The 27,667-nt window shown below is 37.1% G+C and overlaps 1 protein-coding gene and 1 long non-coding RNA gene across 3 annotated transcripts in view; one reads left to right on the top strand and one right to left on the bottom strand.

The window, feature by feature from the left end:
* The window catches only part of LOC134789394 (uncharacterized), a 485,188-nt gene that overhangs the window by 50,203 nt on the left and 407,318 nt on the right, over window positions 1-27,667 (top strand). The window lies entirely within an intron of this gene.
* On the bottom strand, window positions 2,252-4,915 carry LOC134806325 (putative nuclease HARBI1). Of its 2 annotated transcripts, XM_063779539.1 has the most exons (7): window positions 4,621-4,915; window positions 4,265-4,475; window positions 3,876-4,006; window positions 3,595-3,793; window positions 3,330-3,474; window positions 2,990-3,236; window positions 2,252-2,903 (listed from the first exon to the last, which is right to left on the bottom strand). In XM_063779539.1, exons 2-7 carry the CDS (start codon window positions 4,472-4,474, stop codon window positions 2,768-2,770), a joined length of 1,068 nt encoding a protein of 355 aa, XP_063635609.1. In that variant the 5' UTR covers window position 4,475; window positions 4,621-4,915; the 3' UTR covers window positions 2,252-2,767. The 2 variants fall into 2 exon arrangements, with proteins under 2 accessions (XP_063635609.1, XP_063635608.1); XM_063779538.1 differs by having other exon boundaries at window positions 4,265-4,915.

Here is a 27,667-nt window from a genome sequence, read left to right as displayed (position 1 = left end):
TCTCTATCACTCTTACATATTAGTGCGATAGAGAGTCAGAGAGAGCGTTTCATTGTCGTAGCGCAAACGATAGGCATGTTGGCTACGCACCCAAGGTGTCTAGCCAAGATGGTAATTTTTGTTTTTAATTTAATAACCAAATCATTATGTACAATGTAGTTGTTCTGGGGGCCTAGCCAACATGCCAATCGTTTGCGCTACTACAACGAAACGGTATCTGTCTCTCTATCGCACTAATAAGTAAGAGTGATAGAGGCAGAAAGCGCTTCGTTGTTGGAGCGCGAGCGATTGGCATGTTGGCTAGGCCCCCAGAACTGCTAAATTGTACCCAAAGATTTGGTTATTAAATTAAAAACAAAAATTGTCATCTTGGCTAGGCACCTTGAGTGCGTAGCCAACATGCCAATGGTTTGCGCTACGACAACGAAACGCTATCTCTGCCTCTGTATCGAACTAATATGTAAGAGTGATAGAGACAGAAAGCGCTTCGTTGTTGGAGCGCAAGCGATTGGCATGTTGGCTAGGCCCCCAGAACAGCTAAATTTACCTAATGATTTGGTTATTAAATTAAAAATAATACGGTTACTGAAACTATGCGACAGTCAATTTGTAAGATTTTATTCCATAAAAATGGGTATCAATTAGACAAGAGACTAATAACTACTATTACATCTACCTAATTATTCTACGTAATTAGTACCTATACGGTACCCAGGCCACATTTTTATTCGTGGAATATTATTTCGAATAAAAATAATGATTATATTTATTTGATTAAGAATATATTTCATATTTCATTTATTGCGTAGTCATGAACATAAATTACATAATAAGATCTTACAGTTAAGTTGGCCAATTCATGACACCCTGTTAGGGCACACAATATTTAACTATATATGTTATTCTCATTCAATTTTTTCTCATACGAATTATTCCCGACCAAAATTATTTGAATATTTTTGACGGGAATAAAATCGAGATGATTTTATTCCTACAAATTCTTATTCAAATAATGATTTTATTCTTGAATGCCCAACACTGCTACATATAAATAAATTTTAAAAATAGTAGTAAACTTGGATTTTGGTTACTCGATAAATGTTCTAATTAAGATTTATCAGTTTTTCCGCCTGTTTCCAAAGGAAAAGTGCTTTTATCGTGTTTTAGAGGCAAAATTCAGTTTTCTCGTTCGATTTAAGTATCAGTTTATTATATTTTGTCATTTTAGAATATAGTTCATTTTCACGCAATGTATGGGGTTCTCACTCTACCTTTTCAACTTGTGCAACCTCTAAACGTTATTCGATTATTTTGAAAATTGAAATAGATAGTTTTTAGTGTGGGGAGACTCCATTGGTGAGTAAAGTCAGGAAAAATATTGCAACATCTTTTTCTCCATACAAAAGTGAATCACCCTAATATAGATCCATAATTGTTATTAGTTACAACAAATATTATTTATGTTATGTTATTGTGTTATGTTATTTTGTCTCTTTCTAACAAACACAAATGCCAAAATGAACGGCTGATTTAGGGTTGCCAACTTTTTTTTGGTGGAATATAGTATTTTCCAGAATAACGCACCAAAAATATAGTACATTTCAAAAAAATATAGTACATTTCAAAAAAATATAGTACTTTTAGACAAAATACTAAACATGAGTGTAATATACGTTTAATCGGAAATATAGTATTTTAGCGTACTATATATTTTTCCAAAAGTATATAGTACAGAGAGCCAAAATATAGTACAATACTATATAATATAGTACGATTGGCAACCCTAGCTGATTAGATGATTATACTATATATAAATACATTGTGAAGATTTTTTTAAAACCCGTAGATTGAAGGTATCCGATTCTTTCGATTTAGGGAGCATTCCATAAATTGTCTACCGTTTGTCCCGTACAAACGCGAATTTGCAGGTATAAGAGTTTGCTTTCCTATGACAAATGGTCAAAAATATGCACAGAAATATAATCGCCTGCTTTAAATGCCGAAAAAAAGTCGCAACACAGGAAATAAAATGCGTTTGTACGGGACAGCCCGTGGAATGCTCCTTAAGGCTCCTCTTAACGTTGGGCCAACGCCAACGAGGGACGCCTTTATGCGTTAGAGGGAGCAAGTGATATTGCTTTCTCATTCTACTGGATGGCTGCGTCCCTCGTTGGCTTTGGCGTTGGCCCAACGTGAAGAGGAGCCTTTAGGCATATTACAATGCATTTATGAATGAAAAAACCTACCATCGTTCCCAACCTATACCACGGTTTGGAACATAACTACACCGGCGCAAGAAACTAGGCGGGACTTATTTTTAGGGTTCCGTACCCAGAGGGTAAAAACGGGACTCTATTACTAAGACTCCACTGTCCGTCCGTCCGTCCGTCTGTCTGTCTCATGAACCGTGATAGCTAGACAGTTGAAATTTTCACTGATGATTTATTTCAACAAATACTAGAATAGAATACAATAGAATAGAATAGAAAAATATTTATTCAGGCAACACATTCTATTAAAAAATGCATATCAAAAAAATAACATAAAATGTGAAACAAGAAGTATACAAAACACAAAGAGACATATCAAAGATAAAGATCTGAGGCTGAAATGGTCTCCACTCAGTAAGCACTAAAAACTTAGCTAAACAACAAATACTAAAAACAGAATAATATAGAGGCGCTTACAATTTAAGTATAGTTTTACTTTGCATAGATATACCCTTGATGTAAGGTTTTAGATAATGTAGCTGAAATGAAAGTTTTCTTTAAGAAAAATACTGTATAATTAATCGCTCTCGGCGTTCGTTTGCTACGCGCATAAGCGCCGCAGCGTCATCAAAATTTTGGCCGTAGTTATCTTCGTCTTCGATTGGCTCTGCTACCTCTTCCCTCAACTCGACCCTGCAAAATAATCGTAGTAAATATATTATAGGTACGTACGAGATTTTCAACCTACAAATAGCTATAGGTACTGATAAAAATATTACCCAAAGTACTTCATGATGTTATACACGGTGCAGCACGCATAAATCAGGCTGCAGGATTTTTCTGGCGTGTAGTGGAGGCGCCTGTCCAACCCCAAGCATCTCAAAGAACCCTTGAGGTAGCCGTTGGTGCGCTCCACTACGTTCCGGGCCTGGCAGTGCCAGCGCGTGTAGCGGTCCTGTGGCGAGTGTGGGTCGGCGTGCAACACCGGCGTCATCAGCCAGGGCTCTAATGGGTAGCCGGAATCTCCTGTAGTTATACATATCAAATAAATATTGTAATGCAATTCAACTTGTGTTTAAGTTAATATAGAAATAATTGTAATTAAATTATAAATCATACCCAAAAGAAAATAACGCCCTATGCGCTGTTCGTGTAGGCGGCGCATTTCGTCTCTAATAACTGATTGGCGGTATATATATGTGTCATGCACTCGGCCGGGGAATTGCGCATTAACATTTAATATTTTGCAATCCACGTCTGCTACCTGAGGAAGGTACGAAATTTTTTGATGTTAGATTCAGAACTTTCCAAAGCGTAGGTACCTAGGTACCAACTACAATAGTTTAGGTATTTATTTAATTTGGTTAAAGATGACTTGACTCACCAACTGCACATTGAGGGTGTGAATTCCTTTTCTATTTATGAATTGCACGCCATGTGGCCGCGGCGGTGGAAATATGGCCACATGCGTGCAATCCACTGCCCCCAGTACATCCGGGACTCCGAATTTTTCCCGGAATCCGGCGGACACATTTTGCCTTCCGGCCTCGGTGCCAGGGAAAACAATCCACCGATTTTTCAATCTACAAATAAATTGCATACAGTTAAGTACTTATATAAAAATCTATTTTGTTCAACTTAAGCAGTGTTCAAGTTACTACTCACTGTCGGTTGATCGCATCCACGACCCTGCCCAGATATTTGGACATGGTTGTCTGAGCCATGCAAAGGTTGTGGTCTTGGCCCACACCCCTCTGGTAGCTCCCGGCAGCCATGAACATCACAGATGATAAAACCTGCACAAATTATTTATTTATTTACTGCTTTTAGACATGATCTTCAAATTAAACTACCTAATTGGGTATTGCCGTCTTTCTTTAATTATTCTTTTTTTATTAGTAAGTACATAATTGTAGATTTTAATAGACGGTTATTCTGTATCTCCATTTACAAATTTAATGTAGGGCGACGTTAGGTGCACCTAATAAGTTTGACATCATAGTAAGCTATACCTAAGATCAAAATTGGAGTCAAAAAATGTAATGGAATCATACCTGGACATGGACGGGGATGCTGTGAGCGGCGGTCTCTCCCAATGTCCCTTCGAGCTGCCGAATCAGGTACAGGCCCATATCCTTATTTATTCTGTATAAATGCTGAAATTCCTGATCCGGCAACTCGAAGGGGTTGTTAGCGTCCCGCAACCTCCTCCGCTGAAGTTTCCTTTGCCGGATCTCTTCATTGATTAAAAGAAAAAAGGCCATTCTGAAAAATACAAAGAAATAAAATTTTGTTGAATTCATAAAATTTATAACGCAAGGGTATGTAACGAATTCACAATATAATGATTCATAATAATATTAAATGCAATACCTAGTGTGTAATTAATAAGAAAACACGGAAAACTTACTTATTGTTTGAGTCGAGAGCGTCTCGCTAGCTTAATGTCTCGAAGACAGTTTCTCTCATTTTGACGTTGAAACGCGGGATATTTTGTCGCCCAAAGTGCACTTGTGCTACGAGTTTCGAGAGTATCCCGCGTGGAACTGTCAAGCGACAAAATTTTGTCGCTTTGACATATGTCCGCGGGAGAGCGGGTTGTCGCGCGGATCTTATGCTACCGATTCGCGAGAGAGCTCTATGTCGCGGCGTTTTCTCGCCTGTCGACTGTCGCGCCCATCATGTGCTAACCGTGCTGTCATAAAACGTAAGGCCGTGGTATTAACGTCAGCGGATAGCTGAGCGGCGAGCGGTGACTGCAGGCGGCAATAAGGTTCAGTTAATGTTTTTATAATTTGAAATGACTTCGTTTCCATGTAGAAATAACCAAACAGACTTTAGAAGCATTTAATATATTATTTGTGGCCGTATAAATTATGATTTATTGGTAAATTAACTACAAGTATTCATATTTGTGGATAAAACAATATACATACTATAATTAATACTAAATTAACATTAAATACATAAAAATACATTGCGCGTATTTAACTACTTAGCACTGTTTAATTACGATACTTGCAAGCAAGTAGTAAAGTATATGGCTCCATCCTATCCTGTATCACGATATACAAGCGATAACATTTTTGCGACAGTTTTGTATAGATAATGGATTTGTCGCTAGAAAATTACGATATCGAGATAAAAGTCAGGTCTCTGAGCGCTATTGAAACCTTAAATGCTTTTTACTTATACATATTTTAAATTTGCCGCGCTTTTTCTAGTCAAGCTGAATGTGTTTCACTATAGAATAGTAATCGAATTGGTTCAGATTTAACGTTTAATGCATATAAATAACATAATTTTGGACTAAGTACATTATACATACCTACATGACATCAGGCTATGGTTTGGCGCACCGTGACCCTGAACGGCGCGGTAATGTGTTACGGCTGTTAAGTGAAGCCCAGACGGGATGATCAAATCGACCGATTTGATCAGAAATGAAATTGGGGTAAATCTCCAAATTAAGCAACAATTAAACAACTGTACCGATATTTGGAACCTCAGAATAATATACCCGGCCGGATACCGGATAGTAACTTTGCTTGATTTCAGAGTAAACAAATTGGATTTAAGAAACAGTCACGGTCATATTGTACTTTACTCGTTTATTATTTCAAAACAATTTAAACATCCACTCACTTGCACGCGTAGGTACCTACTCATTTCGAACATAGAAATGTGTCCGCGCCAACGTTCACCACGAAACAGGTCAAAACCTGCACAATGCGCACCTAAAAAACGAAATGTAGGTATTGTTAAATTTAGTTTGTAGTTAATTAGTTTTTTGGTGTAAGTGTATGGACCAAGGTCTGAAACAAAATGATTTTTTATTATTATATTTTTTTTTTTATTGTTCCGCCGGCCAAATATTCGGCGGTCGGATACCGAATATTCGGCCGACGGTCAGGCCGAATATCCGATATCCGACCAAACAACTATCCATTGCATCTCTAATTGAGAGTGGCAACACTGTCGTAGGTCGTATTGCCCTTTTCTAGCATATACGTCCCTCGCTCCTACACTCCCACCACACAGGCAGGTTGCTTTGTCAGTTATACAAGGCAAATTTTCAAATCATTGGCTTGCTGTTTTTTCATCTAGTAGGTCGTGAAGCTAAACTGCTGGTGAGTTTTTGAATTTGTACCTCAGTTTAGCTGACTATATTGAAATAGTTATTTATTTTACAAGGGGGCAAAGTTGTTGTTTAACCGCTCGTGCTAATATTGATACTTGAGCAAGCAAAAGATTCGAATCATGGAATCTTGAGCGTTGCGAGGGTTTCAAAGCACGAGGGTTAAACAAAATTTGCCCCAAGTGAAACACAAAATGTTTCACCACACCAACCCGAAGCAAATATTAAATGTAAAAATATCAAACAAAATCAAATACAAATGAATGTTATTAAATATTTATCATCCAAAATTATGATTTAAAAGTCAATTCTACCAGCAAACATAAGAAAACAACTCAAATTTGCATTTGATTACTTTGCCTCACTTGTGAATAAAATGTAACTTTGCTCTCAGTTTTTGAAGTGCAAAGTAAGCCTTTCCGAGCTGGTGTGGTGAAAAACAGTTTCTAACCGCTTATGCCGTTCGAAATAAATAATTAAATTTTTCACGCCACTGTTCGGAAATGTGGCAATAGATGGTCTAAAACCAAGCTGGAAAGTAGGCAATAGCTGTAGCACCTGAACCACCACTACTACAATGTTTCATTGTTATCATCATCTGTCATTGGTGACAGTTCGCTACAGCAATGAATATAATTTAAAACATAAAAATCAATAAAAGGTCTTTTTTAGGGTTCCGTACCTCAAAAGGAAAAAACGGAACCCTTATAGGATCACTCGTGCGTCTGTCTGTCTGTCTGTCTGTCCGTCTGTCACAGCCGATTTTCTCCGGAACTACTGGACCAATCAAGTTGAAATTTGGTACACATATGTAAGTTTGTGACCCGAATACGGACATGTAACGTAAACAAATGAATTTTAAACATGGAGGCCACTTTTGGGGGGTAAATGAAAAAATGAAAAAAAAAATCTTCAAACTATATCATGTTACATATCAAATGAAAGAGCTTATTGTAAGGATTTCAATATTTTTTTTTATAATTTTCGAATCAACAGTTTAGAAGTTATTCAAGAAAATAGGCAAAAAATGACCATTCCCCCCCCCCCCCCCCCTTATCTCCGAAACTACTAGGTCTGAAATTTTGAAAAAAATACATAAAATAGGTCTATACCTATACATGACAGGAAAACCTATTAGAAATGTACAGTCAAGCGTGAGTCGGACTTAATTACAGTTTTTAATCCGACCCCTACGGATTTTTTAAAGAGATTTCACTCACGTTTCACATAAAAACGTGTGCAAAACTGCTAGACAATTTTTAAATTTTCATACTGCATGACATTGTATATGTGTGTATTGTAATCTGTTTTGACATTTAATTCATATAATTTTTAATTTGTTTGACATTTTTATGCGCATGTATTTATATTTTTGTATGTTTTTAATTGTTACTATTTTGACAATGTATATGTTAGCGTGTAAGTGATTTGGTCTGTAACTGTAAGCTTACATTGTGTTCAAAAAAAAAAAAATACATTGTTAACAGTGCCGGATTACTTAGAGTAGTAGTTTTCTTAGAGTAATTGGTGATAATTTTCTGATAAGATAATCATTTTAAATATTTAACAGTCTTACCTACTTACGAGTAATTGTAAGGTCAAATTAAAAATAATGTTAAAAAAAATGTTAAATTGAGAGCTAGCTTAAAGTTTTTTGTACTCGTCGACTTTAATGGTTGAATTAATAAAGACTTTGTAACCAATAAGCAAAACAAGCACGTGCTTAGGGCACCACGTTCAGGAGGGGCACCAAAATGCCAGGTTGAAAAAGGTGAACAAATTTTAAAATTAGGGACAGACACATCGTTTTTACCACACGATTATTTTTTAACTGTCCAAAAGCTAATTTGCAAAAATAATGGCACATAATTCTTTGGGAAACAATCGGTAGCAGTAGAAGAGTCGTGATTACATGCATAGATTCGATTTCAACCCACTCTTTTGCGGTTCGGCGTTAGGTCTTATGCGAGGCCTTCTGCCTTAATTACACTTGGGCGTGGATCCAAATCCAAGCTTTCCTCTTTCGCAGCTAGGCCTACTGCCTTTCTCACACTTCGCCAATTCAATTCCAAGCTCTGCTTTCTTGCATATTTTATGCATGAAAACAACCTCGAATATCGAGTGATAAAATGATGTGACTGATTTCCATTCTCAGCTGTAACGCGGCAATGAACTTCTCTCAATTTACCAAAAAATCAATGTAATCTTGATGACCCGAGGGAGAGGGGGACCTAGAAATCCTTAGGGCATCAACATATCTTAATCCGGCACTGATTGTTAAAAATTGTGTAATATACGGAACCCTTGGAACGCGAGTCCGACTCGCACTTGGCCGTTTTTTTTTAAACAAGAAATTGGTCCTATAAATAACCTAAATTTATTTTTGAAGGAAAAAGTTGCGCCACTTTTTCCTTCAAAAATAAATTTCGGTTATTTATAGAACCAATTTCTTGTTTAAAAAAAACGAAATGTCAAACTATTCATTCATTCAGTCAGTTCATTCGATTCACGCTTAAGGCGTTTTTTACTTTTGTAGCTGTTTGTGGTTTTTAGCAAAAACGCTTATAAGTTTAGAGTTGGTTTGAAGCAAACAACAGAAAAACGCCTCTTAAATGTGATAAAAAAGTAAAAAAAGGCGGGATCGGAAAATTCTCACTGAATTGGATAGTACTATAAAATATAAGAAACACGTATCTACGCTCGCTATAAAAATGAGTTCTTCTAGTGAAGAAAATGATATTCTTACGCTGACGCCAAAAATTCAAGAGACAGCACAGGCAGTGGCTAGTAATTTGCTACCAGAGAAATCGCGGGCTAGTACTTATAGTTATGCAAATGTTTTCTTATTTCCTCGCAGTAGTCGTGAAAAGCACTATGTAATGCCTCGGCCGGAAACGCTAAAGATAGACCCGTATTATTCGAGGGCCTCCACTAACGTGTCGGCCCTCAAACTCACTCGTCCATCTTTTAGCGGTTTTCCGTCCTCTCCTACAATGTACTATAGCTGTCCGTTAAATTATCTAGCAAATAAAAACGATCCGGAATAGTGATGTGAAAGTGCAAGAGGATATTAGAAAGGGAGATGCCTAAGAGTACCATACCATAATGAATACATGTCTCTTAGCTGTATATTGTATTGTTATAAATAATGTTAAAAATGCTTTATGTTGTTAATGTGTTCCAATTTGTGCCGCTTTGGCATTAGCTGTAAGTTGCAATTTGTTATTTGAAATAAATAAAATTAATGTTAATTTTACAAAATGTACCTATCAAATTGTATACTTTACTAAATATCTCTCTCCTCACAGGTGTTACAATAAAGGGTGTATGTAGTAACATAATTAATTAAACACTCATAATATAATTATATTACATACACATAATAAGTATATCATAGTATAATCACATTGGTTTGGCGTCTTCCCACCACCAGGCGATAACAAACATGTTTCAATATTATTCTTAGGTTCCGAATATCGGTACAGCTGTTTAATGACAGCATTTACACAAAAATAAAACGCTAATTAAATAACTTATCATATTCGGAACTACAGATGCAACGGATAGTTGTTTGGCCGCATACAGGATACCGGATGTACGGCCTGACCATAGGCCGAATATTCGGTATTCGGCCGGCGGAAATATACCTACATTCCGGTTTTTCAGGTGCGCATTGTAGAAGTTTTGACCTGTTTCGTAATGAACTTTCACGCGGACTCATATAGGTCTATCACTAGGTACGAAATTAGTGCGCGAGCTAGTGAATGGAACGTTTAAATTGTTTTAAAATAATAATCGAGTACGATTATATTCCGATATCAAGTATAGTTACTATCCGGTATCCGGCCGGATATTAAAATAAGGGCGAGATAGGATACCGGATAGTAACCGAATATCCGGTGCATCTCTATTCGGAACCTAAAGTTTTAATTCTGCATGGTGCAAATATGTATAATTTTAAGACAATGACTTGAAAATTTGTCTTTTATAACTGACAAAGCAACCTGCCTGTGTGGTAGGAGTGTGGGGGAGAGAGGGACGTATATGCTAGAAAAAGACAATACGACCTAGGGGCTGTCCATAAATGACGTCATCTATTTTTGACGATTTTTGCCCCCCCCCCCCCCCCGTAAAATCATCCAAAAATCATGCTTCGAATGACACCATTTCCTCCTGCGTCATGCTACATCCGATGTCCAGACCCGCCCCCCCCTCCAAATTTGAAATGACGTAATTCATGAATAGCCCCCTACGACAGTGTTGCCACTCTCAATATTATTCTTATAGTGGTAACACACTATCGCATCGCACCAAGGTCATTGTGCGACGCACCGATAAGTAAGAGCGAGAAAGAGATATCGCTTTTACTTATGGGTGCGTCGCACAATGACCTTGGTGCGGTGCGATAGTGTGTTACCACTATTAAGTTCCGAATATGGTAAGTTATTTCATTAGCGTTTTATTTTTGTGTAAAACGCTGTCATTTTAAAGCCGTATTTTTCGCCTTATTACAAAGGAGTAAGGTGCAAAAGTGTAAACATATATTTGACGTCGACTCTTATTATACTATGTTATACTTATTATGGAACTTAGGAACGTAAACTATGAATTGAAAGAGCACGAAATAGTCAATATAATACGTTTGTTGAAAAAAAAAAGTCTACAGACGCTTAAATAGGCGCGAAGGGTTATTGTCTCATAGAAAATTTCAATTTCACGCCTTTTTCTACTGACAAAGTTGTTGGATAGACTTCAATATCAAATTAAAGAGTGGGCCTACACACTTCGCTGTGACAGAATGTGAAAGTGTCACCAAAACTGTCAAATGACTACGATAATAAGTATTCCTTTTATAATGCCACTCCCCACTATGCCATTCTGAAATTAAATAAGAACGATAGATAGTCATGCGCAATTTTTATTTTTGTAGTGGGTCATAATTGACGTATATAATTACGAATATAATTTGAACATGAACCAATATTAAAATAATATTGGAAATGATATCAGCTATCATTCACGCGCGCGTTCATTTTGCTCAGACTTGGCCGCGCAAATATTTGGTGCGGGCGAGACGCCCGCGCACCTTCGAATTGACCTGTCACTTGTAGCAACTTGTAGGTAAGTACATACTTACCTACATACTATCCACTCGTCCTTGGCACGAACTCCCGCCACCGCCCGCATTGAAACTGTCCCCGCGCGCCGCAAGGAAATGTAATCCTTAGCATTAGCGCAAAGAGTTCAAATTTGGTAGTTTCATTTAGCGAATTTGTTAAAATGCACATATTTATATATTACATTGACCATATTTTTGTGTGATTATGTATTGAATATCACTTTGAACGTTATCAGAACAAAGTCTGCAAGAAATTATATCTATAACCATTTTTTCTAGCATGTTTAAGGCGTTAATATATATACAAGTGATACAAATAATATTGATGTCTGATTCTCGTGAGTTTTATGGTAATTCCATGGTATAATAATATACTCCGCCTGGTACTCCATTCCGAGATTCGCGTATGACCTAACTGACACGCGCCTACGTCATCATGCTGTTTACAGGTTCTCAAACTTTGAAATGTGGGAGAATTTTAACCAACGGTGAAAATTATTTTAACGGCATTAATTTTAAGTTATTCATGTAGAAACATAGTAAAATAAAACAAATCTAATGTATTAAATTAAACTTTATTTATCTATACAAGACAAACGTTTGAAAAACTAATTCACAGTTACACATTAATTACCAAGCTTACGGCGTGAAAAGTTTGGAAAACACTGCGACTGCTGACACTGAGCGAGAAGGAAATAACAATTAACACGCGTTCGACAAGGATGACGGTCAGGGCATGAAGTTATCTAGATCCGAATTGTCAAATGTGCACAGCGCTATCCTGTGTTGCCAGTAGTATAAACAGAATTACCCGAAAGTCTGAAATTTCTTTCGTGAATCGGAAGATATTGCTAACGAGTAATTAAAAATGACGTGTTATTGTAAAATTTAAGCTAAAATACATATAAATGAAAATTGTAAAATTATAAAGAAATATTTTAACTTATTAACCATAGGTATAATGTACCCATGTAACATGTTATGTTGGAATAAAGTGGCAATGTTATTGTGACGTAGGCCCGTGTCACTCTGGGAATGGAAGACCATGTTTTATTAGACCATGGGTAATTCAATCAAAGACCTAATTATTACTTTTTTTTATATCAAGTTATGACGTATATCCGTGAGGCCCCGCCATTTATTGAATTAGTTATTTTCCGTGTAAATATTTTGACTGATTCCATTGTCGACTCATTATGAATATTATTTTCGTCACGTTTACGAACTAAAAATACTATTACTATTTTTAACAAACAAGAACGGCTCTTTTTTTAAACTATTTTTTTTACCTACTTCCGGAGAGAAAGTTGGTTGGATTCGAAAATAAAGTATCTTAAAATGATCTAAAGAACAGGAATAAAAAAAAATTGCCTATTACCAAAAAGAATAGATAGTATAGAGGGGTCCTGTCATTGTAAATTTTGTAGTCACTGTAAATTTACTGCCATCTATCGACACACGACTAAAACTCAAAATGAAAACGCATAAAGTTATCAAATAATGTATATAAATGATTTTATTATTTTTATATCATTTTGATCCATGTTCATTCACTGATATCTATGTGTTAAAATTGTTAAATATGAAACGGTGTCGTCACGCCATCTAGCTGAGGATAGGCTAAAGGTGTGTGCGACATCTATTCGAGAATTACTTTTACTTGAATTCCGAGGCACGTTTTTTCCTTAGACTTTATACGTCTTATACGAAGTTATATATGTCTTTGCTATTACTAATTAATGTTTAACGTAACCGTATCTTTACTGGAGTAAATGTAACAAACACTTTTCTGAAATCCGCATCAAAATCGGTTCAGCCAATCGCGAGATAATCGCGAACAAATATACATACATACATACATACGGGTCAAACTGAGAACCTCCTTTTTTTTTGAAGTCGGTTAAAAAACGTGACATTTGATGAAGTGGAACTGCTGATGATGATCAGAACAGAACGGAACTCTTCAACGACGCATAGTTCACGTTTGGCGATTTGTCCTCTTCGTTATGTTTGTAAACCAAGTTAAGTTTTTAAGCCATATTTTTGTCAAGCTCGAGTTCTGATGATGGGATCCATGAGGAATCGAGGGAATTCCTCAAATCTTAAAGGCATGCGTATAGAGATTTTTGTATTTTCATCAGAAAATCAAGCATTTTCATTAAAAACTATCGTATTTGATGAAGTGGAACTGCTGATTCAGAACGAAACTCTTTAACGACGCATAGCTCGCGTTTGGCGATTTTTCCTCTTCGTTATGTTTGTTAAGCTTCGTTATGTTCGTATTTTTGTCAAGTTAGGTTTTTAAGCCATATTTATGTCAAGCTCAAGTTCTTAACATGGGATCCATAGTACACGTTTGGTGATTTCGAATTTCGATTTTGAATTGGACTGGGACCCGGACTCGGACCCAGACCCGGACTTATACCCGGATCCGGTTCGGGCCCGGACCTGGACTCGGTCTCGGACCCGGAATCGGACTCTGACCCGGACCTTGACCCGGAAAACCACTATGATACCTAATAGCCGGAGAGCTACGGAAATAGGCATGCAATTTATAGAGCAACGAAATCCCTCTAGTTAGTGTGCCATACTATCATTATTAATTAATCCGGGCGCCTGGCAGCTGTTCAGCGGTGGGTGCGGGAGTGGATGGGCAACAAAGGGGTTGTAAAATCAATTGAAGGTGTGCAATCATCATTCTAAACATAGATAAAACAAAATGCATGTTAATTAAGTCACCTTCTCTACGGGCCCCGAGCGATAATATTAATATAACTAGATGAAAACCCGGCTTCGCTCGGGTAAAATAAATAATAGTAATAGGTAATACTCATTTTGAATTAAGTAATTATTTACTTTTAGACTTCATACCTTCATCAAGGCGGTTACAAACCTATCTCATCTCAGAAAACTTTAAATCCGTAACATACAATCATAACTCGAAAAATTTACTATTCCGATATATCTAAAAACAAATATGTAATTAAAAAAACCTAATCCGCTTTTCTGGTAGCAGTTCGGTTCTGTAAGGGTCGCAGATCTAACCTAACTTACTTCTGGTTGCAGTTTGGTTCTATAAGGATCACAGTTCTAACCTGACCCACTTTTCTGGTCGCAGATCGGTTCTGTGAAGGCCGCATTTATAACCTAGCCCACTTTCCAATCTCAAAAGAGGGAACCCTTTTGTACCTACCCTTCATGGCACTAAAGTGAAAGTATGGAAATTATCACTACTATTTCATTCTTTAATATTAATGCCTATCCGTTAATATTAAATTCGTTTACAAAAAAAAACTGAATAAGTGCGAGTCGGACTCACCCATCAAGAACGGAACACTTTTTAATATTTGTTGTTATAGCGGCAACAGAAATACATCATGTGTGAAAATTTCAACTGTCTAGCTATCACGGTTCATGAGATACAGCCTGGTGACAGAGGGACAGTGGAGTAAACTGAAATAAAGGTTCCGTCACACCGGCGCGATTTCAGAGCCGGGCCTGAGCGTTTTTTATATGAAAAAGCGGCGCGCCCCGCTCACGCGCCGCACGCGAAACGCGCCTGTGTGACGGAGCTTGAAATGTCAAACCGGGCAACTGCTCGCGCACGAAGGGTTCCATACTTTTTAGTATTTGTTGTTATAGCGGTAACAGAAATACATCATCTGTGAAAATTTCAACTGCCTAGGCCTATCACGGTTCATGAGATACAGCCTGGTGACAGACAGACAGACAGACAGACAGACAGACGGACAATGGAGTAAAACTGAAATAAATGTCATATACCTACTAAGAAAAACCGGCCAAGTGCGAGTCGGAATCGCTAATAGGTTCCCGTTTTTTAGTTACCCTTCAGGTACGGAACCCTAGTGTGAGTGTAATACATTTGTAACCGGTCAGCAATGTGAGTCCCTTGGAGAAGCAGAGGTCTAGTCTAAACCCCCACTTACCATCGGCATTAACAGCCTTGTATTCTTGTTTGCCACCAACATGTCATATTAAAACATATTAATAAAAATTTACTCGGTCAACAATGTGAGTCCCTTGGAGAATCAGAGGTCTAGTCTAAACTCCCACTTACCATCGGCATTAACAGCCTTGTATGAGTTGTATGCTTGTTTGCCACCAACATGCCATGTTAAAACATATTAATAAAAATTTACTCGGTCAGCAATGTGAGTCCCTTGGAGAAGCAGAGGTCTAGTCTAAACTCCCACTTACCATCGGCATTAACAGCCTTGTATGCTTGTTTGCCACCAACATGTCATATTAAAACATATTAATAAAAATTTACTCGGTCAGCAATGTGAGTCCCTTGGAGAAGCAGAGGTCTAGTCTAAACTCCCACTTACCATTGGCATTAACAACCTTGTATGCTTGTTTGCCACCAACATGTCATATTAAAACATATTAATAAAAATTTACTCGGTCAGCAATGTGAGTCCCTTGGAGAAGCAGAGGTCTAGTCTAAACTCCCACTTACCATCGGCATTAACAGCCTTGTATGCTTGTTTGCCACCAACATGTCATATTAAAACATATTAATAAAAATTTACTCATTTCATCAGTCATATCCAGCCTAGCATTGCATTGGCCCCGCTTAAATATTTCTTTAATTTGTTTTTTAGTATTTGTTGTTATAGCGGCAACAGAAATACATCATTTGTGAAAATTGAAACTGTCTAGTTAATCTAGTTATCACGGTTCATGAGATCTTGAGATACAGCCTGGTGACAGACAGACGGACAGCAGAGTCTTAATATTTAATAGGGTCCCGTTTTTACCCTATGGGTACGCAACCCTAAAAAGTGACCAAGGCCTCCAGTGCCCTAGGCTGGAATCAAAGCAGCGTCCTCTGCTATTGCAGCAGGTGCCTGTGCCATTCTGCCACCGGGCCACCCACGGCGGCATAGGTCGAATTTTTCCAAGTTTACTTATGCACTACTTACTGAAGGCTTATGGAGCCTCGCCATCCCTAAGCCTAAATTAAATATTTTCTGAAAATAATTTGTTTTGATCTAATAACATATTGGAGTCCTCGTAATAGGGGTCCCGTTTTTACCCTTTGGCTACAGAACCCTAAAAATCAACCTTGTTTTGGTACTATGTACTACGCTTCACTATGACTCTGAAATTTTAGCAGGAATTAATATTTTTTTTGTTGTCACCTGTCAAATTAGAATAGAATAGAATAGAATAGCCGTTATTGACCAAAAAATTAAATTTCAGCACATATTACATTTAAATAAATTCACATTTCATTTATATCAATTAGTTTCAATATTTTTTCCTTAGTAACTTTATTAAATATTTTTTATGTCATTGCTTTTTAATAATTATTTCAGTCTGCCTTCTTGGCATAGGCCTCCCCCAGCTCTCTCCACAGCTCTCTATCCCTTGCCGTCCCTATCCAATTAGGTCCCGCATGCTTCTTTATGTCATCCGACCACCTCATTATTGGTCTCCCTTCTCTCCTTTTTCCATCTCTAGGATACCATTCCGCTTCCTCTCTATCCCACTTAATTTTACCTTCCCTTGCTATATGTCCAGCCCAACCCGTTGCAGTCAAAAGTGTGAACTGGCCAAAGAACTTTTAACCGACAAAAACAGGCAAAACTGCTTTTGACTGAGCATGTTGGTCAAAAGTAGTTTTACCTGAAAATCATACCTATTTCTGGCAGCAGTTTCGTTTTTAGGGCGTAGCAAAAAAAAAATAACCCTAACCTACCTATCTCTGGGAACAGTTTCGTTTTTTGGGCGTAGCAAAAAATAACCCTAACCTACCTCTCTCTGCGAGTACTTTTGACTGATAGTAACAGTCACAACACAATTACTATTAACCAATGATTTTCAGGTAAAACTACTTTTGACCAACATGCTCAGTCAAAAGCAGTTTTGCCTGTTTTTGTCGGTTAAAAGTTATTTTGACCAGTTCACACTTTTGACTGCGACATATATACTATCTATATATCTTATTATATTTAATCTTATATTCAACTTACATTGACTCCGGAGATACTTAACTTATTAGCGTTATGCAGTTGACTTTCCAATTCACCGATACACCTCAAATTTGATTCATAGTCTAAAGCACAGTTATTAAATATGTCCACAATACACTGTAGCTTTTTGCACTGTTTCACACTGGCAATGTACTTAATTAGAGTGAGTTACAGTCAGCTGGCACTTAACTCAAAGTTTCTTTGAACAACGTCATTTTCATCTCGCTCACTTATTAGTTTATCACAGCTGCTTCAAGGTTGCTTTCACTTGCATTTCCAGGTAGCTAGTAGTGCCTTGACATGTAAGAATATTTGGAATCATTCTGAAATATTAAAATACAACTGAGAGACCGATGTTTATACTAAACACAATACACCCATGGAACGCTTTGAAGTTCAAATCTCGTTACGTTACGATGGCGTTTGCACTTTGCACTATGTTCGGTGACTATTTTTTATTGTTAACACACACAATACACTATTTAACAGGTTTTTATCACGTCTGGAGTACCGGATAAAGTATTTTCGAATAACAGCCGTCGTTGACGTCTAGGCAGTGTTGCTATCGTCTTAAAAGCCGTAACAGACTATCGCACGTTCTGGCTTAAAAACAAATTTATGTAATAATTATACCGGTATACATATCCATATGAAACGAAACTTAATGCAAATAATAACCATTATACATACCGGAAAGTCATCAAATAAACAGTAATATTCGTCTTGCTTTTTATTAAAAAAAAAAAAGACCAACCTTACTTGTAAGCATGTTTGCAGTTTCTAAGCAACGCATAGCTGTCAAATGTCAACCAACAAATTGAGCCTTTAGTATTGTTTGTCGAAATTTTTTCACTTTTAAATGCAAAATACGCGACAATACGAATTTTGCGGATATATGTTCTCGATTCAAAAGTGATATTTTTTCAAGCTCTTTCGATTGAGCATAATTTCTTTTGGTTTTTCCGTCAAAGCGGCTCGCGTTTATTAATATAGATAGGTCATACATATAATTGCTTACATAAGAACCAAGTCGACTGTAAATGTTCTAGTATTGAATTCGTATATAGATAAGTATAAATATTTAGGTCTAACTATAGATACCAAGTTCAACTGGGGCGTCCACATAGATATAGTATGCATTAAACTTCGAGCAGTAATGGCAAAATTGTTTAGCTTAAATAATATTGTAAACAGGAAAATATTGCACACCTTATATCATTCGTTAGCCGAGTCAATAATTTGTTATGGTTTAAACGCATATGGGCGAACTTTTAAAACTTACCTAGATAAAATATGTAACATCCAAATTAGAATAATTAAAAATATATTAGTTGATAAAAACACTAAACTTAATTGCAAACAAAACTACACGTTATTGTATAAAAAGTTAAAAATATTACCAGTTCATGAAAAAGTTGAATACTTATTATGTGTAGAAAACTATGGGCTTGACAGTTTTAAAATATGTAGAAAACCATTACGTAATTTTAGGGTAAGCACAAAACGAAAATATGTACAATATAATACTAATAATTATTACGGCCAAAGAACTCGTAAATACTTAATACCTAAGATTCTTAACCAACTACAACAACAACAACAGTTCAATCGATCAATGTAAGAGTAAACAGATGTTTAAAAGAAGATTAAAATCAATATTTTTAGATAATATATATCCATAGTATATATGTATAGATTAAAATGATAGATTGTATAAAATGAGCGCTGTCTCGCCAACAAACTGCATTCTACCACAGATTAATAAATAGTTACTACGTAACAGATACTTCATTCCCAAACAAAAGCAAAAATACCTACGCTATAATAGCCTACAAAACCTTAATAATAATACCTGCTGCTCAAGACAAGAAGAAAATGTACCATAAGTACGCGCACAAAGAGTCGAGACTGTGTTGCCCGCCGTGCGAGTCACGTGCCAACGCGTCATCGTAAGAATGCGCTAGGCATGGTCTAATAAAACATGGTCTTCCATTCCCAGAGTGACACGGGCCTACGTCACAATAACATTGCCACTTTATTTCAACATAACATGTTACATGGGTACATTATACCTATGGTTAATAAGTTAAAATATTTCTTTATAATTTTATAATTTTCATTTATATGTATTTTAGCTTAAATTTTACAATAACACGTCATTTTTAATTACTCGTTAGCAATATCTTCCAATTCACGAAAGAAATTTCAGACTTTCGGGTAATTCTGTTTATACTACTGGCAACACAGGATAGCGCTGTGCACATTTGACAATTCGGATCTAGATAACTTCATGCCCTGACCGTCATCCTTGTCGAACGCGTGTTAATTGTTATTTCCTTCTCGCTCAGTGTCAGCAGTCGCAGTGTTTTCCAAACTTTTCACGCCGTAAGCTTGGTAATTAATGTGTAACTGTGAATTAGTTTTTCAAACGTTTGTCTTGTATAGATAAATAAAGTTTAATTTAATACATTAGATTTGTTTTATTTTACTATGTTTCTACATGAATAACTTAAAATTAATGCCGTTAAAATAATTTTCACCGTTGGTTAAAATTCTCCCACATTTCAAAGTTTGAGAACCTGTAAGCAGCATGATGACGTAGGCGCGTGTCAGTTAGGTCATACGCGAATCTCGGAATGGAGTACCAGGCGGAGTATATTATTATACCATGGCGCTAGGGTTGTAGCTACCCTACCTATGATGATTATTGTAATAGAACGAATGTTGCGAATCAAATATGTTTTAGTTTTAATATAATGATTTATAATTTTTTCCCTTCTCGGAATTCTCTGTTATTAAAATTTTATAGTTGAAAATATCCTAAATCGCGTAAATAATTTTAATAAATATTCAGGAGCAAAGCAACGGTTTTTAAAAGTTGTAATACGGTGCTACCGGCCGATTAATTATTACGTCGTCAAAATTATTTAAAAATACTTTTTCTAACCCTTCAATATAATTATTAAACGTTTCAGGTGGGACCTTTAGCCCGCCATAAAAAGATGAATCTTTATTATAGGCTTTTTCCTTTGTTTTTTTGACTTTTTCACCCATCTACTGCACAATAATTACGTGGTTTCGGCATTTCGAAGCATAAGCGCGGGAAACGCGCGGTGCAATGCGGTGCGAGCGCTGAGGCGGGCGTTCGGCGGCCCTCTGTCGGTTGTATCGTCGACGATACGCCGAGCGGTAGGCATATAGCGCGTGGCCTTGAGCGTGTGACGGAGGCCTGATTCTACGTAGTTTGGCGAGTAACTTTAAAATTAATTATGTATATGTGCCTTTGATAAATAAATTAAAAAAAAAATATATAGAGTTCTGAGTTTGATGTGATATTATAACTAATTATGTATTTAAATTCGAATATAACACTGCCAGGCGTTTTAATTGGGGGAAAAGTAGTGCCAGGTGACGTACAAGGTGCGGTAAAAAGTGCCAAAATCGTCTCAATTATAGAGGTCTGGGCATTTACTTTTTATTAGAGTGGACCTTCAAAATCGTGTGTGCAAAAATACAGGCGCAAATATTCATTCGATCACCCCGCCAGGCGACGACAAAGAGCAACTGGCTCTAACTCGCGCCGCCCGGGCCGCCCGCGTCGACCGCGCTGCCGTGTCACGCCTAGGGTTACCAGATGACAGGAATTTTCCTGACATGTCAGGAATTTTGGCCTTTTGTCAGGAATGCGGACAGAACACGAAAATATCAGGAATTTTTTGAATCGATAGTTGTTTTATAAAGTACCTTTTTATTTACTTAAATTAATGCTACTAGAAAAGTGGATTAAGTTAGGTTAGAACTGCGACCTTCACAGAAACCAACTGCTACCAGAAAAGTGGGTTAGGTTAGGTAAGAACTGCGTACTTTACAGAAACCAACTGCTACTAGAAAAGTGGGGTAGGTTAGGTTAGAACTACGACCTTTACAGAAACCAACTGCTACTAGAAAAGTAGGTGTATGTTAGATTAGAACTGCGACCCTTCCTCCCCTAGAAACTTACTGCTTACAGAAAAGTAGGTATAGGTTAGGTTAGAACTGCGACCCCTACAGTAAATAACTGTTTTAAAAAAAGTAGGTTTAGGTTACGTTAGAACTGCTACCCGCCGTAGAAACGTAGGTACCTTTATTTATTAACAACAAATTCGGAATATCGTTATTCGGAATTTAAAAAAATAGGAATCACGGTAAATCGGAATTCAAAATTTCGGAATTATGTCAATTCGGAATTCGTGATATCAAAAATCGTAAATTTATGTTAAATTCGGTGTTTCTCCCTATCGGAATTGTTATATTCGGAATTATGTGGTTCGGAATTTAAAAAATCGTCGGTTTTACTATTCGGAAATATAAAACTTCGTGATTTTCATCGTTCGGTAATTACGACAATCGGAATTTTGATGGGTCGAGCATTTAAAAATCGGAATAATAAAATTCGATATTTTAAAATTCGGCATAAAATATTTCGGAATTATGTAGTGTACCCAGTATGGACACTCCCTGCCTCCCGTTGAAAGTGCCGCCCACCCGCTCTCGATTACCTCACAGTTACCGGCTGGCAAGGATGCGACGACGCGGTGCGCAGAGTGGAGGCCACGAAATATTTGAATATTTTTCAAATATTAAACAAATATTTACAAAACCTATCAGATCACACTGAAAACAACACAATATCTATATGAACAAAAAATCATGTTTTCAACTTACGTAATATTTTGGTGACCTGAATTTCCTTACAAAAATGTGTTACTTCGTTTATACTGATTCAAAATAGGAAACTATTGTATAAATCGAGCTTAGATACCCACTTTACAGCATAATACGATTCTTATTTTTTCCTAATACGCGCAATGAGTTTTGAGTTATTGAGGTCATCGAACTTGACAACAAAATGGCGGGAATCCTAGCACGTCTTATCAAGCATAGTACGCGTTCACCTACACGAGCTTAGACTGTGTGCGTAGGAACGAGTTTGTTTCATACATTTGATTACCAGTGTCCGAGGTGTGATGAAAGTATGGCATACTAACTAGAGGGATTTCGTTGCTCTATAAATTGCATACCTATTTCCGCGGCTAGCTCTTAGACCATAAACTAAATAACCCACTATGATTACCTACCATAAAATGTAGGTACAGTGAAACCTGGTTAATTGGCACCTGGATAAATGGAAAACCTCAATAATTGCAACCAAAAGTCCGGTCCCGGTCCCTTGAGACCAAAAGGCCTCTATAATTGAAAGTTTGGAACCTCTATAATTGCAATTTAGATTTTAGTGCTTTTCGTAATTTTGCCTCTGTAATTGACCACATCGCAACTAAGACCTCTATAATTGACACTGTGCTAAAAAAATCCGTTATTTTTGCTTTTCTTTTTACCTCTATTATTGAAATGAGTCTTACTTATTACCTCTGTAATTGAAATAATGTAGTTGTATGCAGCAGAAACAATATTTTAATAGCAATGATCATTTTATTTATATCTTCATCCAGAATTCAATTTATTTATTGGGTATCTATCACAGCCTGTAGTAGGTGAAATAGGTTTGATTTAATCAAAAACAAAGTATGCTTTTTACATTCTAATTAAACTTTCTTCTACAATTCAAGGGAATTTTTAAACCCAAATGATTAATAAGAAAATAAAGTGGTAATTAATGTAGTGTAAAAGTACAAGTATAGACAGAAGCAATATATAGCCCAGAATTTAAGCGTGTAAATCTACTTTCAATGGTTATTTGCACCTCCATAAAAGAAATTTGTTAAAACGCAACCTCTATTAATGAAAACCTCTATAATTGACACAACGATTTTTTGAACCTCGTTAATTGACACGACCTGCTTAAATGGAAAACCTGGTTAATTGACAAAAAATGGCCGGTCCCTTGAGATTGCAATTATCCAGGTCCCACTGTATAAAGTATGATGATGTCAAACCCCTCCCGCTCAAACCCCCGTACACCGCACCGCATGCGGCGTTAAGTGGGTTAGGTTAGGTTTGAACTGCGATCCTCACATAACCGAACAAAAGTGGGTTAGGTTAGGTTAGAACTGCGAGCTTTACAGAAACGAAATGCTACTAGAAAAGTGGGTGGTTTTACCTCCTTTTCTACATAGTGCACCATCTACCATAATCTTTCACCGGGACCGTGCCCCATAGAAGTTAGTGTTTTTTTTTCTTAAAAATTATTCGTTTTCAAATCGTTTGAAAACTGTAAAATTCTTCCAAAGTTTGGTTATAGTGTGAAAATCTTTATTTGGAACTTGACAACGAAGGGATTGTGGGAAATCACGTCATACTCGTATTTTAGTCGCTAATCGCCATGACCTGCCTTGACATCCACCTTAACCCGTTCATTACGAGCACTAAGTACAACACATTTATAACCCTAATTACCTACAACAATGTAAGTTAAATCATTTTTAATCTCTAATCGACATGACCCGTTGACATCCACCTTAAAAAGTTAAGGTGAATCCCTCAGCACATTTTTTGTAAATGCATTTTAATTTGAAGTAAGCATTTTACACATTAGGTACGTGTACCATCAACCGTAAAAGTGCATGGCGAAGAGTTAAATAATTCATAACAATCATAACTCGAAGACTACGAAAAATCGGCCAACATACATGGGGTCAGCCCATCGACACCCCATACTATGATAAATTAGGAACGTAGTTGTTACCAACATTGAGGCACAGAAATAATCTTATCGAATTCAAATGACTGCTGTTGCATTTTGGTAGCATATACCATACTTGCTTTCAACATAGACGTATTATACTTATGGTCTAAGAGCTAGCCACGGCAACAGGCATGCAATTTATAGGTGTTTAGCGGTGGGCGCCTGCAGGAAGATCACGCCTAGGTAAGTCTTAGGAAAAAGTAGAAGACATACAGACAGTGCAATTTGCTCGTGATCTTCCTGCAGGCGCACAAGTGATTGTGTATTTTCATCACCTGGCACTACTTTTCCCCCAAATAAAACGCCTGGCATTTTATATTTGAGTTAAATACATAATTAGCTATTATATCACACCAAACTAAGAGCTCTATAAATTGCACACCTTCAATTGATTTTACAACCCCTTTGTTGCCCATCCACTCCCGTACCCATCGCTGAACAGCTGCCAGGCGCCCGAATTCATTAATAATGATAGTATGCCTGGACCTGGGTATGTCCTTAAACTACGTCCAAGACCACCGGTGGACGGGCAGCAGCGTCCCTCAAATTCGGTGTACTCGACTGCGATCGCCAACCCGCCTGCCAAGCGTGGCGATTATATGGCATTCACCCCCCATCATGCAGAGCACAATAAATCCACGGCCCCGAGGTTCCGGCGACCCCCGATGCTCTGGCTATGGTAGCGGTCAGGGCATTAGCGGGGTCAGGGGTACTAAGAATCTCCGGCAAAGATCCGGCTACCCGCCCCGACGACGACTGGCCCTGGTAACACACAACATACGCACTATGAGGACTGACGAAAAGATCTGCGAGCTGGAAGAGGAACTGAGCAGGTTACACTGGGACATTGTAGGGTTATGCGAAGTCCGTAGAGAGGGGGAGGACACGACAACCCTGAAGTCTGGTAACTTGCTCTACCACCGGGAGGGCGACCAAGGTGGTGTCGGGTTTCTCGTTCACAAGTCCCTCGTAAACAACATAATAACCATCGACAGTGTGTCGAGCAGGGTGGTATACCTAATACTCAGAATATCCAAAAGATATTCGCTGAAGGTCATTCAGGTATACGCACCGACCTCGTCACACTCCGATGATGAAGTAGAGGCTATGTATGAGGACGTAAGTAGGGCCATACATACTTCTAAAACCTACTTGCGAAGTTCTTACATTCGACTTTGAACACGCGGCTGGCTAGCGGCACGTCCCGGCATTTCGATGTTTTTAAGCTGAACTGTCAGAAGATAGTTTGATACTCAATAACTTAAGTTTTGTTCTAATTTAAATGAAATTGGGTAAACGTGTAGTCGAGGGCATTATATTTTAGTCATTAAATTATGAGCAGGCCCGATCAAGGGGTTATTGAGATAGAAGAGCTTAGAAGGCCAAAAAGCTGTTTGTGAGAGGTCTTGCTATTCTGGTCATTTTTTTGCAAGAAACGTGGTCGAGTTTAGTATCAAATGAAAGTGCTCGACTTACACTTTTATAATATCGTTTTTAAATTTGCCATTTTGATATAATTAGCAAGATAAAAATAAAATAGAATAAATATAATATAAGTATTTGACATTTGACAGGAAATATTTCGGCTTAGCACAGATACAGTTTATTTTAATCTTTATGGTGGTGACTTAAATCCAGGGGAGGGACAGCCGTATACGAAGCCCTTTATTCGAAAAAATAGCGCCATCTATATTACTTAACGCTAAAAACTTTTAAATGGCGCTTCAAAATTGATGCAAAAAAGCAAATCTTGTCAGTAGAAAAAGGCGCGAATCTCAAATTTTCTATGAGACCATATCCCTTCGCGCCTACATTTTTTCTACTGACAAGATCTGCTTGGCCAACTATATTATACATACTACTCTTTGCTTAAATCTATCAGTTAAGGGCTCCACAGACCTTGCAATAAATCCACGCGATCTTTGATCCATTGCCGCCTATAGAGCGACATAAAAATAGTAGAAATTAAATAAAATGGGACTCAAAAAATCTATACTAAATTGTTGCCATGTGTAAGCTTTTACGTCAAAAATGTGACAGTTACGTAGAAAGTGGCGCCCTCATTTATTTTCTATTATTTTATGTCGCACTATACGAAACTATACCTAAGCAGGTGCAACAAAGTCAATCGCTATATAATTTTTGGTTAACCGCGAGTTCTCAGTTTGTGACGTCATGTTATGTGTGACGGATAATGTCATTGTTTTTTGATTTAAATGCCATCTAGTGAGATTCCCTCAAACCTGGTATTAATATAACTGTAGTACCACTAGTATTCACAGTGATGTGCTTAGGGGTTTCAAGTTATGCGACGATACAACGCTAGGTGGCATTAACCTCAATTATACATAGTGCTGCAGACATTTTGCACCATATGGCCCTGTTATTAATATTTTGAGTTACAATGTCGTTGAGTTTTCACTTCTGCCGGCACTCCCGGAGTGCAACCCGTTGTTTTTTTTTTAAACTCCATTAACTTCGGGGTGTTGCTAAGTACCTACATTTAAGGTAACTGAATGGCATAGTATTTTTTTTTGTAAAAAGTAATTAATAACGTACCTATGCAGTGTGAAATCTGGACAAAGTTTTGAACATGTAAAAAGTACCTAAACTAAAAATTAAAGGGAATATTAGGCAAAGCTCTGCGTAGGTGGCACCTTTGTGGCACATACAGTAAACAAACCACATTGACACATGACAAATCACGTCAATCACATGGCCTACCGCGAAACAAGAAAATCTAAATTTCGTTATCTAATCTCTCTTGCATATTCGAGCGATAAAGAGGCAGATAACTAAATATCGATTTTCGCGTTTACCGGTAGGCCCTTGTTAACAAACCGCCTTGATGCATCAATGTCATATAACGCTGTATTAAATAATACCATAGATAGAGAAATATAGTAAGAATAGACTATAGAGTGCTCACTCCATACATCAGTTTTGGTACCAAAACGCTTAAACTAATAACGCATAGACAGATAGTCCCCTTACGGCTAACGTGCCAAAAGTGAAGCCGAAACACGATCGATGTGTGCGTGGAACGCTCGTGTTTTACGCTCAGCAACACACACACAATATATACAAAAACGTGTTGCCAGTATATATATATTTCCCTCAAAATGGGGGATTTAACAACATCCTTAACACCTGGTTATTAATAATTTGTGTGTAGATTTAATAGCAAAAGCTTTTTATGTTTATTTAAGGAATTTCGCATTTCTGTCCTTTGTGAAATAAGGTTTAAATAAAAAAATTGATACATTTTTACAATTTTTTATTTAAAATGTGCATAAAATTACTACGTAATTTAAAATGAAATAATGAAATATTTAAAAATATATATTTTTTTTATAATTATACAAGGAACTTCAATTAAGCGTATTCATTTTAGAATGTAAACGTCATGTCCCATTTTGAGGAAAAAATATTCACTACACTGGCAACATTTATAAGAAATGGCGGCTGACGAAACATTGGATTTTTATAGTTACGATTAAAAATATCACATTAAACTCT

Source organism: Cydia splendana, chromosome 3, assembly GCF_910591565.1.
Source record: "Cydia splendana chromosome 3, ilCydSple1.2, whole genome shotgun sequence".
Taxonomy (NCBI): Eukaryota; Metazoa; Arthropoda; class Insecta; order Lepidoptera; family Tortricidae; genus Cydia; species Cydia splendana.
This window is presented reverse-complemented; position numbering and strand designations above follow the sequence as displayed.